Source organism: Centroberyx gerrardi, chromosome 17 (genome assembly GCF_048128805.1).
Source record: "Centroberyx gerrardi isolate f3 chromosome 17, fCenGer3.hap1.cur.20231027, whole genome shotgun sequence".
NCBI lineage: Eukaryota > Metazoa > Chordata > Actinopteri > Beryciformes > Berycidae > Centroberyx > Centroberyx gerrardi.
The window spans coordinates 18,539,623-18,557,160 of NC_136013.1; the positions used below are offsets into that span (position 1 = coordinate 18,539,623).

Sequence of the window (17,538 nt, forward strand, 5' to 3'; positions counted from 1 at the left end):
CTTTGTTGCATGTCATCCCTCTCTGTCTCAATCTTCCCTGTCTCTTCACTTTAATCTATCTAATAAAAAGGTAAAAAAAATGCATAAAAAAACCCAAACTATTTTGCTAACAACGATGGGGCGGGTGTTGTGTAGCCTCCTTAAGGCTGATTTGTAGTTTGGCGTCGTAGTGTCGGCGTTGCTACGCCATAGGTGTCTGTGGTGCCGGCACAGTCTGCTGCTTCCATGTTTTGTTAGCACGGAAGTAGTAAAAACTTGACATGTCATCTAGCGTTTCGGCAGTCTGTTCGCAGAACCACCAACAGAACTGTAACATGCTCGCACCACCGTAGACACCGCAAGCAAGCTACGGCATCACTTGGACGTGGAACTATATTTCAGCCTTTACAGTCTATGTCATCCTCGCGTCAAAAAGCCATGAAATGCTGGAATGCTAAGCTAAGTATGGGTAGCCATTTTTACTTCAAAACCCAACAGAATCCACCTCAACAAATAACGATGCATAAAAATGTATAATAGAGGAACACCCGGAAGCAAAAATAATCAACATTAGCGTTGGACATAGTTAAAGGCGATCATTTTACTCCTATTTGTTTTCACATTGGACTGAAAGGGGGTTTGATCCAGAATCCCAATTTGGGCCAAAAAATGATGTCACGCTTGAGAGGACTATGGAGATCAAAACCAAAACCTGTAGAGAATTCCTCAATTTAACAGGCCACTCTGCTGTGCTTAAGAGTAACAAGCTGGGATGTGTAGTTTTATCGCCTGTTGCCTGCTAGTTTTTTGCTTCTGCTTTCTAGTTGTCTCACCAACATAGTGGAGTTTTTTTCCTAATGCCAACTTATTGCATTATGCTGCTGCCTAATGCTAGCTGAATGCTTTGTACCTCCTCTGATTGTCATTATGCATTATGCTACTTTCAGCTTTTTATTGACTTGCAATTATATATTTTGCTAAAGGCTTTAACCATATATCACTATGCTGTTTTCCCCAGGAATTAGCTATCATTAGGTTTATTGCACTGCCTTCAGCTGTCAATAATTCATACAGACCTTGGTGACAGTAAAGTTGTGCAATTTTATAAATAGCTAGTATGTGGTGAGTAATAATCCGTAAAGGCTATGTCAAAGAGCGGTCTTATCAGACACTGGCTGGTGCGTTTCATCTATTCTTGGGGCCCGTGTTTCCAGGTCTCCAGGGTAGAATTTATTCTTTGCTGTAGTTAATTTTTTTGTGCCTGGTGGACCTGACTTGATCCCGCCCAACTATTTTGGTAGCTACACAGTGCCAGCCTTGATCCCCAAGTGGCTTCACTGCCACCCTCCCACTTCACAACTGTCTTTCAGACAGTTCTGAAATTCAAAAAGAGAGTTCAAGTTCATCAGAAACATCTCAAAGCCTTTACACTATTTTTCTAAGAAATGGATCAACAAGGCTATTTGTGTTAGCCTGTTGCTTTAGGCATGTCATGGGGCTGGAGAAGAGTTCTGCCAACCATTTCCTAGCTTCAGTTTATCATTTGTCCCACGATGAGTTTATTTTGATATTTTCTATTCAGAATGTTCAGTCATAACTTCATTTCAGACCAAACATTGTCCCACGGTAAGCAATGTTATATTTGAATTCCCAGAGCTCTCTGTACACTAACATTGGGTTGCTTTGGGGACACTGCGCTAGTCCAAAGTCTACTTCATCAGTACTATGCTTTCAACATTAAAGCCATGAAGGCCTAGTTTTCTCTTTTGTTATACTAGAAAGTATTAGCCATAGGCTCTACAGTCACCCATAGCTTTTGCTACATCTGAATTGCAGAGATTTGTTATTCTGAACTTCTTTGTTCATGTAATGTTAGGGTTGAACGAGCAGGGATGAAAATGCATTCTTTTTCAAGTTTAGGCCAGAAACACAGGGCTGACTTGACTGAAATGATGTTTGCCAGATAACTGTATACAGCACAGTGTAATAAATATGTGGTGAGGATAGAGTAATTCAAAACCCTTGTCCCAGCCCACATATTTACTCATGTCCTGGAGATTGAAAACTGAGAAATGTAGAACTATGCCAAGACACAATAGAAGTTATAAAAAGACATCCCCCACCCAAACCTCAAGCCAAACTTTTTCTGTAGTCTGTACCCAGTAATGACTTCCATCTTGTTTTGTTGCCACAATTTCTGTATCAAATCAAGCAAGAATTCAGTCTTTGTCCTCATCAACCGAATGGTTCGTTGGAACAAATAAAAAGATTGTAATGAATGTCATCACGCAATCTCTATCTTGATGAGTGTCTTTGTTTCGTTTTTTTTCCTTGGAGGCTTCAGCTCGCTCGTGTGGTTGTTTCCAGGGTAACCACATTCCCTTTCGAAATTTACCATGTCTGACATTGGATACTGTCCGTCTCCATGGAAACAAAGCCCCTCAAGTCCTGGTTTAATATAAGATTTTGTACCAAACTAAACGGGAAATGATGCTATAACTTGGGAAATATCCAGTGTCTCCTCAGTATCCCCTGTTTGCAGTCCTCAGAAGAAAGGCAGGTTATTGAAATCGCTCAGATGAGACATGCTCTCTAAGACCGGTGACTGATGAAAATGGATTCGATTCTTATATGGGGATCTTTAAACAGGCTAGGTGTCGCCTGCCTACAGCTCAGCCACATATCTCTATTGATCCATGTCTATATGGAAGGGCAGGCCTGATGTAACAGTCTGCCCTCCCTCTCTAATGGCCTCGGCGTTTAATCTCTGTCCATCCCTACCAGCCTGTCACTCTCTATTACACCTGACTGCCTTCCCATTATGTGTCCGATGTCCGAGACAGAGCCGAGGACAGAGGCGGCGGTTAGCGCTGTTCTCTCAGCCATCTGCATCACCGCCTGCCATAGAAGACGACATCTAGCTTTTCATGATGGCTTCACACGTCGAAACAACAGATGACATGTTTTGATCCTAAGTGTTTGCACAGAAGTGATCACAAATCCACACCATCTGGTTTTCTCTACAGGAAGTGAGAACGCTCAGTGTGTTCAGACGGTTCGCTGGTTTTTGAGCTCCAAATGACCTTTTGATAACATTTGACATTTCACTAGGGCACTTGACTTTCTGATTGATTACTTCAAAACCATTCATATCTGTGCTTTGGAGTAATGGTTACAGATATAGCACCCTCACTCGAGGCCTGCCAAGCTTTTCACAACTTTAGCGATTTCCCATTAGCGTCTGTAATTGCTGGATTCATCAATGTGATGTGTGACCAATCAGACTGAGTAGAGGACAGATTGAATGGGCAGATGAAAAGAAGTCGGGTAATGACATCGGGCATTGATTTTCTTTTTCCTGGAACTTTGTAATTGGCTCTTTTCAGTCTGCTTTCTTAGGCTAAATAGACTAAACACAGCAGGGTACAAGTGAAAGACTGCCAAAGCCATTTATTTCCGAATGTCATGCGCTGGACTCTGCTGATGTTTTTAAGATGTTCTTTGGCTTGATTTCATCATGCTTCTTGCGGACGGGTCGGGCTCTGTCGCCTTTCATGCTGCTGCCGATCGTCCCGTTCTGTCTTGCAATCAGCTCTCGTCAGGGAGATGTCACACCAATTCCTGCTGGGTTCACTTCACATTAACTGGAGTCAGGCTGGCAGGGATTATCCAGTCTGTTCAAAACTGTGTGTGTGTGTGCGAGCGTGTGTGATTGCCTGAGTGATTGTGTGTGTGTGAGAAAATGAACCGGTCTCCCTGCCTGCATTGACAAAGAAAAACATGCCAGTGCTTTAGGTGTTGAATGCTTGAGGCTATTACCCTCCATTACTCCCCAGATCCCCCAGATCAGAGATGAGAGGGAGAGAGAGAGAGAGAGAGAGAGAGGACGGCTCCAGATATTCATGTCAGCAGGGAAGTCGGTTTGCTCTCACTGTGGTTTTAGCACTGTCCAAAAAGTGTCAGTGTGTACAAGGTTTTTATGTCATGTAGTGGCCGGTGAGCCCCTGACGTTTTTCAAAGGAGAGGTGAATGTTATAAGCTCTAATGTGTATTTGTGTTTTAGACGTTCACTCACAAGCTAACAGCAGGATAGGTTCTGTTTGTCTCTGTGATGGTGATGTTACATTTTTCATGCCCTTAACTCTCCAGACAGGAAACAAGGAGCTGAGCTTTTTTCCCTAAACGATGGGAGTAGTTGTCTCTTTTCAGCGTTTCTGTAAAGAATTGTCTCCTCAGCACTGCCTAAATGGTCTGAAATCTGCTGGCATTCTCTTGTTATTTGTTTCCCCTCTGGCAGTTGAAGCAAACAAGTCTCTCCGAAAACATACATTTTGTCCCTTCTTTGGCAGTAGAGCAAGAAGGAGCAACAGCAAATTGCCCGGTCATTTCGTTTTTGCCAGCTCCTCTCAAGGCAGATTGCGGCGCTAACTGTAGTGGTTCACAGCTAGCCCAGTTCCCCTTCCACTCCAGGACACAGCTCAATACTGACAGCTACAAAGCTCTTGGGATTGACTAAAGTTAATTCCAAGCCTTTAGTGGTTTAGTTCAAGCACACTTTAATCCCACTCTTATTCATACTCTTCATTTTATTCTCATTCTTTTTCTTTTTCCTTATTATTCAGTTTTTCAGTTGGCTCATGAAACATCTTGATTCTGTTCACCATAAACTGAATAATTCCAAGAGACCAAAATAACAAGAAATTGAATAAGCCAACATTACTGAAAGATATGCACACATTATCCCTTTTACTGTTGTTATTCAGGGTCTGTGAAAGAAGGACAGAAGGAAACTGTCCTTCTTTCCATAAGTGTCATTTTACCTGAGTGGTAATTGAGAATATTTTGTTTCATACAGGGGTATTCATGAGTAGGATGTTGAACATGCTTCTAAATGGGTTTTTATTTAATGGTTTTATTAAGTAAACCTTTATTTATATACCACCTTCCAAAACGAAAAGTTACAAAATGCGTTACAATAATAAAAGGAGGGATAGGAGAGCATAGAGACAAGAGACACAACAATACACAAATACACACACAACATAAAGGTATAATAACATACGATTAAGAAAATGGCAATGAAAATAAATACATTTTAAGATGCTTTTTAAAAGTGTGGACTGTTTCGGCCTCCCTAAGGCTGTGAAGAAGGCTGTTCCAAAGTCTAGGGGCCACAGTAGCGAAGACAGATGTGTAGACATGTTTAGATGACACAGTATGTCAAATGGAGACAATTCATGGAGACTGACACTGTCACTTGTTGTGAGCTGTACTGGTGCAACAACGGTCAGTGTCAGATTGGGAAGACTATAAACGGGAAGACGGGCTGCAGCACTGCCCCAGCCACAGCTCCAGGGATACGTCCCAGTGTTGGATTACAGTGACATGGCGCTGGAACACATATCTCCTCTGTAATCTGGACCATGGTAATAGGACGGGACCAGAACACCATGATCCGTCTCCACCCTGCCCAGTGGCCAAGCCTGACGATGGCAGAAGGGGAGTTGCAGTGCACCGCATGAGCGTGTGCACATGGACAGAGTAAGTGTCCATTACAATACAGGCCTTGGGAACTCCAGGCTAGTGTCGATAATTGGAGAAGTGTTTGTGCTGCCACAGTGTTGTCCTGCCTGGAGCCCCCTGCAGATGTCCTAGACAACCCAGTGTTCTGTTCCCTCAGTCCAGTCGCAGTCCAGATGTAGAGAGCAGCAGGGCTGGCCAGTTTCCACTTGGATAGGATAACACCATGGGTCTCTGGATGGTTGATCCTTCGTTTGTCATAGCCTAAATGTTGTTCTTCAAAACGACAGGAGCAAAGCATGCTCCGCATTCAGATTTGCAAATGGGTTGAGTGTTAGCCTAAAAAGTGTTGCTGCGGTGTTTACTTATTTTAAATTGTATTAGCTCATCCAGAGTTTCTTATCTGTCATGACCACACATTGGGTGTGGTAGCTTGATACTGGATTCTTCTGACACTTGGATGCTGTTACTGTTTATTCAGTGTTATTATTATTTTGTATTAATACCAACCCTATGGGATGTACTGAACTCGTTGGCACATAGCTCGCATCTGACTCACTGAGCCAGACGGACAAGTTGTGCCCTCTCAAACACCTGAGGACATGGCAGTATGCCAGGCACCTGTGGTCATCTGATTATCCACTCACACAAGCAGACATACATTAACACACAAGTTTTTGTGCTCTTTGCTATGGTGTCATCATATTTTGGCTGACCTTTTCCCCTGGCTGGCAGTCCTCCAGCAGGTCAGGTGAAAGCTGAGAGGGTTTGCAGACGACACTTGAGCCTCAATTAGCACAGATCAGCAAATCTAAGCATGCTTCCTCTGCTTTCCTGAACCTCTTCTCCCGATCCATGTTCATATCCTCCACATTCATTGGCAGAACCCAAAATGGCAAGCCTAAATATAGTTTGGCTTGGTTGGTGAGGAGTAGCTGGTGTTGGCACAGGACAGCGGATGTAGCCGCCCTCCCAAGGTGTTACCATCTGGAGGGGAGGTGGTGTGATGGTGATGTATACATCAGCAACCAATCATACACATGTTTGGAAAAAGCTTCTGCTTTCTCCTACTGCCTTGATAACATACACAGATATACAGATTTGATGTATTTTTGTATTTGACTCGCTCAACAGAAACGCTTAGGCCGTGTTCACATTATTCCACTTCTTTCAAACTGCCAGTACCCATTTTATGTGAAAGTTTAACAGGGAGCAGCCACAAGGCAGACGGAAAACGTCTGTTTTTGAGAAAGCGCTCCACCTGGCTTCTTTTTAGGCAGAGTTGGAGTGTTTTCTAATGTTGAGAAAAGTTACGTTTTTTTAGAGCAGCGTACCAAACATGGCCTGCATTTTTGTGAGCTGACCAATCACCAAGAGGTTGGATTTTATTATGTAGGCAGCTGACAGTTTACTATCACAACAATCAAAATGAAAATGGAGATTGGACTGGTAGAAAAGTTGGAAGTAGTTGTTTCAGAATTCCCACAAACTCTGATCATGAAGAGTCAGTAAGGAGCACATTGGCGGTCTAGCTTCGGGTAAGTGTCATGATCATGTCCAGGACAGTGTAGGATTAGGAATGGGCTGGAAACCCTCACCTACATCTTGTTAAATCTCTTGAACACAAACAGGGTAACCACAATGTTTGACCTCCCTGTCACCTGTCATTATCATAAAGCCATCAGTGTCACTTTAGACACCCTCCATTCACTTATGATCTATAGCCTTTGTTTCTCTGCATTGATTTTCAAATGGCAGTCAATAACTGAGTGCAGTCTTAAGTGCTTGCTCCTCCCATCATACGCTTTTTTTTCAGCTTGCTGCTGAACATTATTGTAATGGGATAATGGAGGTCTCTACCTCTCCCTCCCCCTCTGTACCTTGTTCGTTGATCGTTCCATGTCATTTAGCCTCCTCACAACAAGCCCCGCTTCCTTTCCAAGAGGCAATAATGCGTGCAGTATCGAATCACCTGTGCCACTGCACTAAAAGGAGCCATTTTGGGGATGGTCCAAAGTACAAAGTGCCCTGTTGTTTTGTGAACTATTTGCGCCAAAATCTATGCTAATGAAAGTCAACTGACAAAAGCCTTCGACATGGTTACATTTTAGGCCAATTACAAAACAATCAATACTCTTAGATGTGATTAACCCAACCTGTTTGCATTTGGCACTTTGTCAAATATATGAACAGATGAAAACGACCCTTTATATAAACACTGACAGTATCGTGAGCCTCGGCTCAACTGTTTTGCATTCCTCAACAGCATCCCTCAAAACACATGGTCGCCACATGCTCAGTCAGTTCCCTTGTCTCCAGGAATGTCACCTCTTTGCTGACCTCTCCTCCCCCAAACCCTTTGAGACCAACGACCAGCTAATGAAATGGGATGTGGCAGCTTGTGGCCCGGCCCTATGGGACTAAATGTGATTACTGTAATAAGCACCTGCACCGCCGGACATTTAACGGGATTACGCTGAATTATCTCTCATTAGGACAGATTACAACACAGGGGAATGACCCTGACAGTGTGTGCATGGTTATGTGTACAGGGGTTATGTCCAGCTACTGGCCATTAAGCAACAGGTTGCAATTATGTCTGCTTGATAAACTTTCATCTTGTCTCAACTGGCATCCATGGGTTGACTAAATGTTTTGCTCAGGCTTTGTACGTTGTACCAACGTTTCGACTCTGAAAAGCGGTTTGTGTTTGGGCAGACCGACACTTGTCCCTCAGCTGATGTTTGTCCTATAATCTCCCAGGGCTCTGGCTGTTTGAGCGTCCAGCTTTTTACCGCTTCAGGCATTGAAAGTCAAACAGAAGAACCATGTGTGTCTCTGGTTTGTTTTCCGCCGATTTAGGCTACTGTTTGAGATGGACTAACTCAAACACTGTTCCTCTTCCCCTCATCTCTCTCTCTCCCCCTCCATTCCCATCTCTCCCTGTCCTCCCAGTTGTCCGTTCCTGGCTCAGCATTTGACCCCAGTCATCCCAGTGATAGGCGGCGTGCTGTTTGTGTTTGTGCTGGGGACGCTGCTGAGGACCAGCTTCAGCGACCCGGGGGTGCTGCCCAGGGCCACACCGGACGAGGCAGCTGATCTGGAGAGGCAGATAGGTAAGACCACCCTAGATTGTTACCCTCTGTATGATAATCCATTTCCGTCTCTCCACATCTGCATTCATATTACTCTCCTCCTCTGTCTCCTTTCTCTCACTCTCCACCTGGTCGTACTCTCTGCTTAACTGTTCTGTCAGTATCCATCTTTCAGGGTCTCCCATCCCATTTTTTTTCTTTCTGTCTCAAAGCCTCCATTTATCCATCCTTCCATCTATTCCTTTCTCTTCCTCCCTGTTTGTGAGCCAGTGGTTACCTAGGGCGGAGCTGTGCTGCCTCTCCAGCAGAGATAGCAAACAGACCAGGGGACAGGGCCTAACTGGCTGTCACTGAGGGCCACACCTCCATTAAATATCATTCACACACTTTCTCTGCATCACTTGACTTCGTTTCTATCCCTTCTGCAGTCTGAGCTGTGAGGGAGTGATAACACAGAAGAGTCAAAGTCAAAACTCCCCCCTGACACCTCTCTTTTTCCATGTCAGTACCTCTTTCTTTCTTTCTTTCTTTCTTTCTCTCTCCCTCCTTCCCTCTATCCTCTATCTGTTTCTGAGTAAGCCTCTCTGGTTGGTCCTGATCCATGGGAGCCGCTGTGTGGAATGTTCCTTTAAAACCTCCTATCTGGAGCGGTAGATTATCTGGCTGATGTGGGGGGAGATGGTCTCTGTAGCCAGAGAAATAAGGATTGAGCTTCTACTGACTTTAAAGGTACTCTGAGGTTAGGCTGTGGCGAAGCAGTGGTGCTACTTTCACCTGATGGTCTCTGATCTGTTTATTCACTCCAAGTCATCCAAGGGTCTCCCATTTGATGCGTTATCTGACTCGGCATGCACTTGGCCAACTTCTGAATCTCATTTATGATGTGAAAGGTAAAACTGTTGGTGCATTAGTGACCACTTGATATGGTATGATTGAATCACTGGCATCACAACACTGAAGATAGCAGGCCATCAGCCAGGATCAGTCTTGCAGTCTGTGATGTGGATTGTGTTTCTGGTCATGAGCCTAGGCTTGGATGCACAAAGGCAATCGCTCACTGTTTAAATTTCATTCATTCATCAAGTATAGTGAAATCAAGAATTATTTTTTTAAACCATTAATTCCCTCAAGAAACATTATTAGAGGAGTCACCCCATGTTCACACTGCAAGCAACATGATCAACAAGTTACAGGAAGTCAAGGGCACTTTAGACTGGGATGGACACTGGCTGTTGTGGGAGTCAACCTGTGATCTTCTAGTAACAGGACTGACTTGCCAACATCCCAGGTCGTCATGCTGCCCTGTAGGTAAAAATGAATCATCAGCATTTTGCTTAAAGGTTTAACTCGTCTACGGTCAATAGTGTTTAAAAGTTGAGGTTCTTTTATTTTGGGATGTGAAGCTTTTATTTCCCAGCGATGGTTCTTCTTTCCATGCTTCAGGCCAGTGGGGCCTCGTTAAACAAACTCTGGACTGGCTTAATTAATCTCGTTAGGAGACTTAAAAGCTTTGGGAAGGAAGGTAGAATACAGAGAGAGCTCGGAGCAGTGGGCTTTGAAACAGCACTGTGCCAGAGTACCATGTTATATTGGCAAACAGTTGTTTAGGAGGATAAACAAATTAAAGGCTGGAAATATGAACAATGTTGACCCAAATACCACACTGCCCCCCTCGCTACCTCCCTCTCATCCCCTTTGGCTTTTGTGCTGGTTTTGTGTATTTGCAAGCTTAACAATTGCCTTGGTTTAAATTGGAATTTGTTGTGCACAGACACTGGAAACATTTGTCATATGGTTGTTGGTAGCCTATATCCATGTGCTTGTGCATCAGTGGTGAATTGATGGTACTGACCAGGCTTTAGTTAACATTGGAGGCTAGCGTCGGGATGAGCTTGCCCCTCCATCTGCTCCGTTCTGCTGCTGATGTGAAAGCATCAGCCGCTCTACTATTCCTCACTGCTGTGGTTTCTCTGTAGTCCACCCCAGGAACGTCCACATCCAAGCCCATGGTATTTTCTGCTGCTGGGACTAATAAACTACTTTTAGTGTTGGCTCTATTATGGTTATTATTACCTTTCATCCACTTGGAAGAACCTACGTTGTAAGAGCATGCAGTTTCCTAGCCACCAACACAAAGACAGCCTCCTTGACTTCTCCCTCACACAGCTCTCGGTGACTATTTATGATTTCAATGATTAGCTAGTGGCGTCTACAAGCTAGGCTAGTATTAGCTAAATTAGCCTAGCTTGTTCACATGAATCTAATCCCGTCCTAAAAAAGCAAAAATCCTTCTCAAGTCCGCACACAGCAGGCTTGTGGCGTGCCTAGCTTTTTTAAACGTGGGCAAACGGTGCTGTCTGAATGCACCCTTAAAATGCAGTTGCTTTGTACATTGTTAACAGACTTGTTCTGAATACTTTCTGCCTTTTTTCCACCTTATTTACTCTTGTCTACACTCCTCCCAACCCATATGCTCTCAATCCTCTCTCCTTGCCCTCTGCATTCCCTTCCTCTCTCCTGCTTCTTCTTGCACTCTGCTGCTCTTTTTCTCTTGCTTTCTCTTTCTTTCTGTCAGTCTCTATCAGTCTTTGTAGCGTTTTTAGAAGTGTCTGCCTCTCCCTCCCTCACTCCCCTCTCTCCATCTGTCTGCCTGTCTCTCTACTCCCACCCCCCATTGCTCCATCTTTCCATCCCGACAGCCTCCGTCGTCCTCCTCCTTTCTCTGGTTCCCATGTCCAAACATATGCAGTGCAGTGCTGTGCTGTTTTTGTTCCAGCCACAGTGTGGCAGTTTGACATGCAAGACATTAGTAGCACATCTGTTAGTTCTTAGCCCGAGCATCCAACCCCATCCCAGGCCCAACACCAACCAGCCCCACAACGTCTTCCTGGAGAAAACACTCATCTCTTGTCTCTTTCTCTGTCTTTCTGCCTCACTCTTTCTCACCATCCATCTGTCTTCTACAGTTCATTAAAATGTCATCTGGAATTGTGAAATAGCTTATGATATCTCTTTTTCTGGCCATGTTTACTTCATTTATTTTACTTGTATGTGTGTGTGTGTGTGTGCGTGCTTCCTCATTTCTCTCCTCTCCCTCCCCTCCTTCGCCTCCCTTGTTCACAAAAGGACTCATTCCTTGCATTTACCCCCTTCTCAGACTGTGAGACGGCACCCATCCTTTTTCATAGGCAAATACTTTTTAACCAATACTTCCTTATGTAACTGTACAGACGCTGATAATCACAAAGCAGTAGACAAGCTTAGCCAGCAAGGGGAACTTTGAAGTGTGTGTCTTTTTTCACTTGACAATGCTGCCCTGCTGTAACAGCTTCAAACCATTTAGGCTCTGTCTGCACATTTTCCATGTGCAGACAGAGCCGGTACTGCTTTTTCAATGCCAATCTGAAGTACCTATCCACTCCATTACATTTACTGAACATTGTCATTGGACAAAATGATAAAGGTATAATTCATTTCTCCCAGTTAACATCGAGCATACTTCTGTGTGTCAAAACGCAGAAAATGCTAGGACTTCGTGTCTGGCATGTTACATGTAGCTCTTGGTTCCAGACGTTACTATTCAGGAAATTCTTTGACGCTAATACCCCAGCTTAGCCCAGAATCAGCTGGATATCCAATATCAATATTGGTGTTGGTGCATTTCTACCAGTTCAGCGCCAAGATCTATAGCAGTGGCAGAATTGAACACTGCTAACGCTGTGGTAGTAATAACACCAACCTACTGTAATACATATTTTTAAATGTCACCGTCCAGTCTGAAGATATGATATGGTGGGAAAATACCAGGAGTTTGGCCTGTCTGTAAACCGGTTGATTAAACGACTCACATCAGGCCTGATTTATCCTTATACTTCCTTCACCAGGCTGCCTACAACCAGCACCTCGCCTTATAAAAGAAGTTTTATGTTGGCCATTTTAACATCTTGCAACAACTTCAATATTTACACTGTCTCGGGGGGAAATCTTACACAATTTGATGGTGTAATTTGCATATCTTGAGTGTGGTGTTGATACTGTACTGTATGTGTGTGTGTGTGTGTGATAGAGAGAGAGAGGGAGAGTTGTAGGTAATGACTGGGCTGGTCCCAAGGACAAGGCTGCTGTGAAGGAATGACTAAATAAAGGCATATTGACTCAGGGAACTGATGGCTAAATAAACACAGGGACACTGGGTCAAAGGGCTACAGACTGAAGGAAAGATAGAGAGAGAGGAGAGGTTGGTGAGAGAGAGGGAGAGAGAGACGGAGAGAGAGAAAGTGTTCTTCATGGTATGTGAGTTAATGCAGGAATGCTAAGATCTTGCTTGGTGCTGCATTTCACTTTGTTATGGTACAGCTCTGTGGCCACAAGGACAGATCTGCAAAACACAGTCCCTAACTGTGAAAACTGTCTCAATGTGACACTTATCCTGTTTATTAAACCCTTAATTGCACTTTGCCTCCATGGTGTGTGAGTATATTGTGTATGCATGTACATTGTTGCACTCGCTTGAATTGAAACCAAAAAAAAGCCCTGTATGGTCTGGCCACGAACGGCCCATGAACTGCCCATGAACTTTTGTAATTCAGCAGCAGCCTCATAAATAGCTAATGATGTTTTCATGCAGTCAAAGTGCTACAGGGCTCAGGTTCAACACCACTACTATTGATCTGTTGACTAAATGACAGAGAGGACATAATGACTGTACAATATGAGACAAGGTCTCTCATCTTCTCTGTACTTCAGGAAGCTGATAGCTAGACCTCTGCTGTCATTATTTTATTGAGCAGATGTTTCTATTGTCTGCCAACTATAGCCTCCATTCTGTGAATAGGAGGAGGTTTATAGTGTAGGGATTTGAGGCAATCCACAGTTAATCGGGGCGAGGCACGTTCCTGTACTCATGAACTCGAGTCCTCTTGACCTACTGGCATGCGTCATCTCCTCTTTCAGTATCTTGTCGCTCCACTGTATACTTCCTAACACAGCAGAAATGCCATAAAGATCTATAAAAAGTTGGTAAAACGGTATGCAAGGTCGGGAAAGGTAGCAAAGCCTGTGATTCATCCCTGCTGGAAATGGAAACGAGAGTTTATTTCCCATCAGGGTGCCATTTCTGATGTCTGGGCATTTCTGCCTGTCTGCCCAGTATGTCAGACCAAGACAGGCTGGCATCACTTCAGCGCACACGTGCCAAATTCAGAAGACTCTGAAGCATTAATCAGAGTGGGAGATGGTCAGAGCCGTCTCTTCCCTTCCTTCCTCCTGATGGGGGCCAGGCTAGCCGGTGAATGTCAGGGCAGCCGCACCGGTGTTTCCAAAGCCGCCAGCCAGACTCAAGGCCAGCACAGGAAATAGACTTTGGCTGGCTTAGGGCTAGGGCTGCTGGAGGATGGGGCACATCAATGGAGGATGCGCTGGGCACATCAATGGAGGATGCGCTGACATTTAAGCTTTTCATGACTGCAGGCACAGTCAATATGTTTGGGGTGTGTGTGTGGGGTGGTGGAGGGGGGTCAGTTCTCTGAAGCATGGATTGGTTGATTTTTTTTTTTTCTTTTTGTACATGTGTGTGCCTGAGTGGGTATGTCTGGGCAAAAGCGCATGCGTGGGTATGTAATGCCCTAGCTATTTTCACATCCAAGTGTGTGTGGGATGAAAGTATGTTATTAAATTCAGTATTAAATGGTGATAATATTTCAATATCCCAATGGTTCATTTTTCATATCATGCATTATCTCATCCTCCTTTCCCCACCCCTCAATTGGCCTGTTTCTTTTTCCTTTTTCATCCTTGATATTTCCTCTATTCTCTCTCCTACAGGCTTGCTCAGACAGACAGCGGCAGACAGACAAAACAACAGAGGCAGTGCAGAGGAACTAGGGTCGTCCTCTTATCTCACTGTCGCTGTCTGTCATGTAGACATGAACGCTAAGAGCCCTCAGGATGGGATCCCGTTGGTGTGTGTGTGTGTGTGTGTGTGATAGCACAGAAATGGACAGATTTTCAACATGCTTCATTGACATGTATAACAATCCTATTTTTGTCTTTCAAATGGCAACGGTGAGCTGTTCGTTAGATGATTTTGACCTCACTACATTTCTATTAGTCCTCAGTGTTCTGATCTGAAACAGTTATCAGAGCTGACCAAGGACACAGATAGGGTACATCACCCAGTGATATCTCTCTAGGCAGAGTGCCACCAGACTTGGGCATGATGGAAGGGCTAGGAGGGAGTATAGTAGAGGAGTAGGAGGAGAGACGAAAAGGGTGCAGTTTTAGGCTGCTTTGAAGTGAGGATGTTGAATTTTACTTCCAGAGTACTCTGAAAAGAGGTTGTGGGATTTAGGTTTGTGGTTGGTAAAAGATTGCAAAAGCTAGGATAAAAAAGATGTCAAAAGCTAGGATGCAGATTGTTTGGGAGCCAGAAAATGCCTATTTTTGAGTTATGCATGGGTGGGTGCACGAGAGGAAGGCCATGAAAATGTACAGTTAACGAAAGACATGGAAGAAATACAGTTCAGAAATTAAAATTCAGAAGTTTTTAAAAATGTTCTTTTTAAACACAGCACACATATTCCCCATACACTTTCTCTCTTGCTTTTGCTTTCTTTCCTGATTTCTTTCACTCCCTCCTCCTTCTCACGCAGCTCTTGTCTTACTTGCCATAAACACAGCTCTGCCTGCCCACCAGATCATGTTTCATCAGGGCCGGTTATAGGTCAGTTGGTTAGAGTTTGTGGGTTTGATTCCCGTACGGACCAAAGACATTTTGTGGAATAGATTACTGATATGAGAAAAGTGTAATATCCCCCTCTTTTACTGTGTCCCTGTTTTAAATACATTTTTGTTCATCGCTATTGTTAAAGTATTTTGTTGGGATAGTCTTTGCCAGTGCCCTTGCCCCAGACACTTAACTCAACACACAGCCCATCACCAGAACAGAGAGAGCTCCTCGAGCCTTTCTCTAAGACAAGAGCGAGCTTAATCACATTAGATATGGCTTCACTTCCTTACAATGATAAGACACTGAAAACATGCTTGCTGGATTTTAACACCTTGTAGGTCTGCTTGTAGGGTTGAATTTGCATACGCTGGAAGCAAGTTTCTGATTGTACCATGAATAAACTAAGACTATTTTGCCCAACAGCAGCCTCACCACAAGGTGTTAGTGGTGGCTATTTAGTTCCACCTGTGGCATTTTTATGCCTAAAACGGCGACCAATTGCCACTAACATTTAAAAGGATTGCACCATTTTGAATGAGTCACAGGTACCGCAGTGCTCCTTAAAGTTCACAGGGCTCACAGTTCATTTTGGTCTAATGGTGGGCTCTAACTGTAGAAATTTCCTTCACATTTAATGTAACAAAATGAAAAATACACATCATGAATAACCAGGATGCCACAGAGCACCAAAAACACTCAAGTGGTTCAGAGACATGCTCACCAATTGCAGGCTATATCAGAACTTCATTCTGTTTCATTCATCTTGATTTACTTTCCTTTTCCCCTAACCATGGGAATGTATGTGTGTTTGACATACTGTTGAAGTGTCTGTCCTGCTGCAGTAAAAAAAAAACAACAAATTCTATTTCTTGTTCTGAATGATAGCCCAATCTTTATTCATGCTGGTACTTAAACTAATACCGTGACTCTCTGCTTCCTCCCTCCCTAGTGTAGCCAACTAACCCAGGTCACATTGACGTATGACTTTCATTGTCATTGGCTGAACAATAAGTAATAGGTGTGCAGCCAGTGCAAATAGTCTATGTTACCAATCCGCTCTCCATCTCCCCTTCTCCCTTTGTGGAAACGCTTGTGTGCGGACCTCAATCTATCTGCTCCGATTATGACTGAGGCATTTATTAACTGAGAAAAGGGGGCATGGCAGAAAGGGAGGAGGAGCTACGAGAATAGATTTGAGGAGTAGGAGTGATAGGTAGTATGAGACGGGGAGAGAAACTGTCTGGAAGGAGAGGGGTGTAGGGGAGGGTGAGAACAGGGGTGTAGAGGGCTAAATAAAGAGAAAAGAAAGTAGAGAGAGAGAGAGAGCGCAGAAGAGACTCCACCTGGCAGTCTCTCCTCGTCATTCTGTTTGAATGATGCTCAACCTATCACTATCAGCCACTCCAGCAGCAGAGCAAACCAGAACAAGGAATGTCAATGTAGACGTTCCCTTCACAAGGATCTCTCTACTCCACGGTGAAATTCTCCAGGGCTTCATTATCATGGATTACTCGGTGCTCAGCCTCGTGTGTCACTTAAAAGGCAACTTCACGCCACGGTGTCTATATTTACCCGTCTTCAGATGCATGGGTTTTCATTGTGTTTTGTAACCGCTATTGGGTGTGGTGTTAATGATATTACTATAGACATTTAGTCTTCACATGATCATTACAAGTGGGGGAAAATAATAATGAGCAAAGCATGTAACATTTTGGAATAAGCCATGATTTTTGCCAGTTAACCACTTTTCCCTGCATTCTATGATTCACTGGTTTCATACACAGTGAAAACAAACTCAAATGTAGCAGTTTGGGCGAGTGCGGGGGTGTTTTTTTCACTAACTAATGCAATGTAAATGAGAATCTTCGGTGGTGGTTTTTGCCAGCATATCGGGCGTAGCAAACTGCCAGGCAAATGGGGACTTTTAGCAGAAGCTATGCTCCCTTTGTCAACAAGCCTTAATTCTTTAATTGGTACCCCGCTGCACACAAGAAAACATTTCTTTCTCATTTGAATACCATTAAGGATAAAGCCTCATGAGGCTTGTCATGTTTTCTCTGATCTGCATTGGCCTTTACCTTTAGTGGGTCTAGCTGTTAGCATGGCAGGAGGTTATGTTTTTTTTGGTCTGCATGCCACATGGCTTATAATGTCCCAAAATGCACCTGCTACTTTGACTATCTTATCAGACACAACAGAGTAGAACCTCCAGATGCT

General features: G+C 43.9%; 1 protein-coding gene across 2 annotated transcripts in view; it reads left to right on the plus strand.

Annotated features, from left to right (window-relative positions):
* Positions 1 to 17,538, plus strand: part of LOC139910005 (palmitoyltransferase ZDHHC14-like) — a 57,188-nt gene that overhangs the window by 12,900 nt on the left and 26,750 nt on the right. For both annotated transcript variants that reach the window (XM_071897189.2, XM_071897190.2), the window contains exon 3: positions 8,455 to 8,615. In XM_071897189.2, coding sequence (XP_071753290.1) covers positions 8,455 to 8,615 — 161 coding nt within the window. The remainder of the gene's footprint in view (positions 1 to 8,454; positions 8,616 to 17,538) is intronic.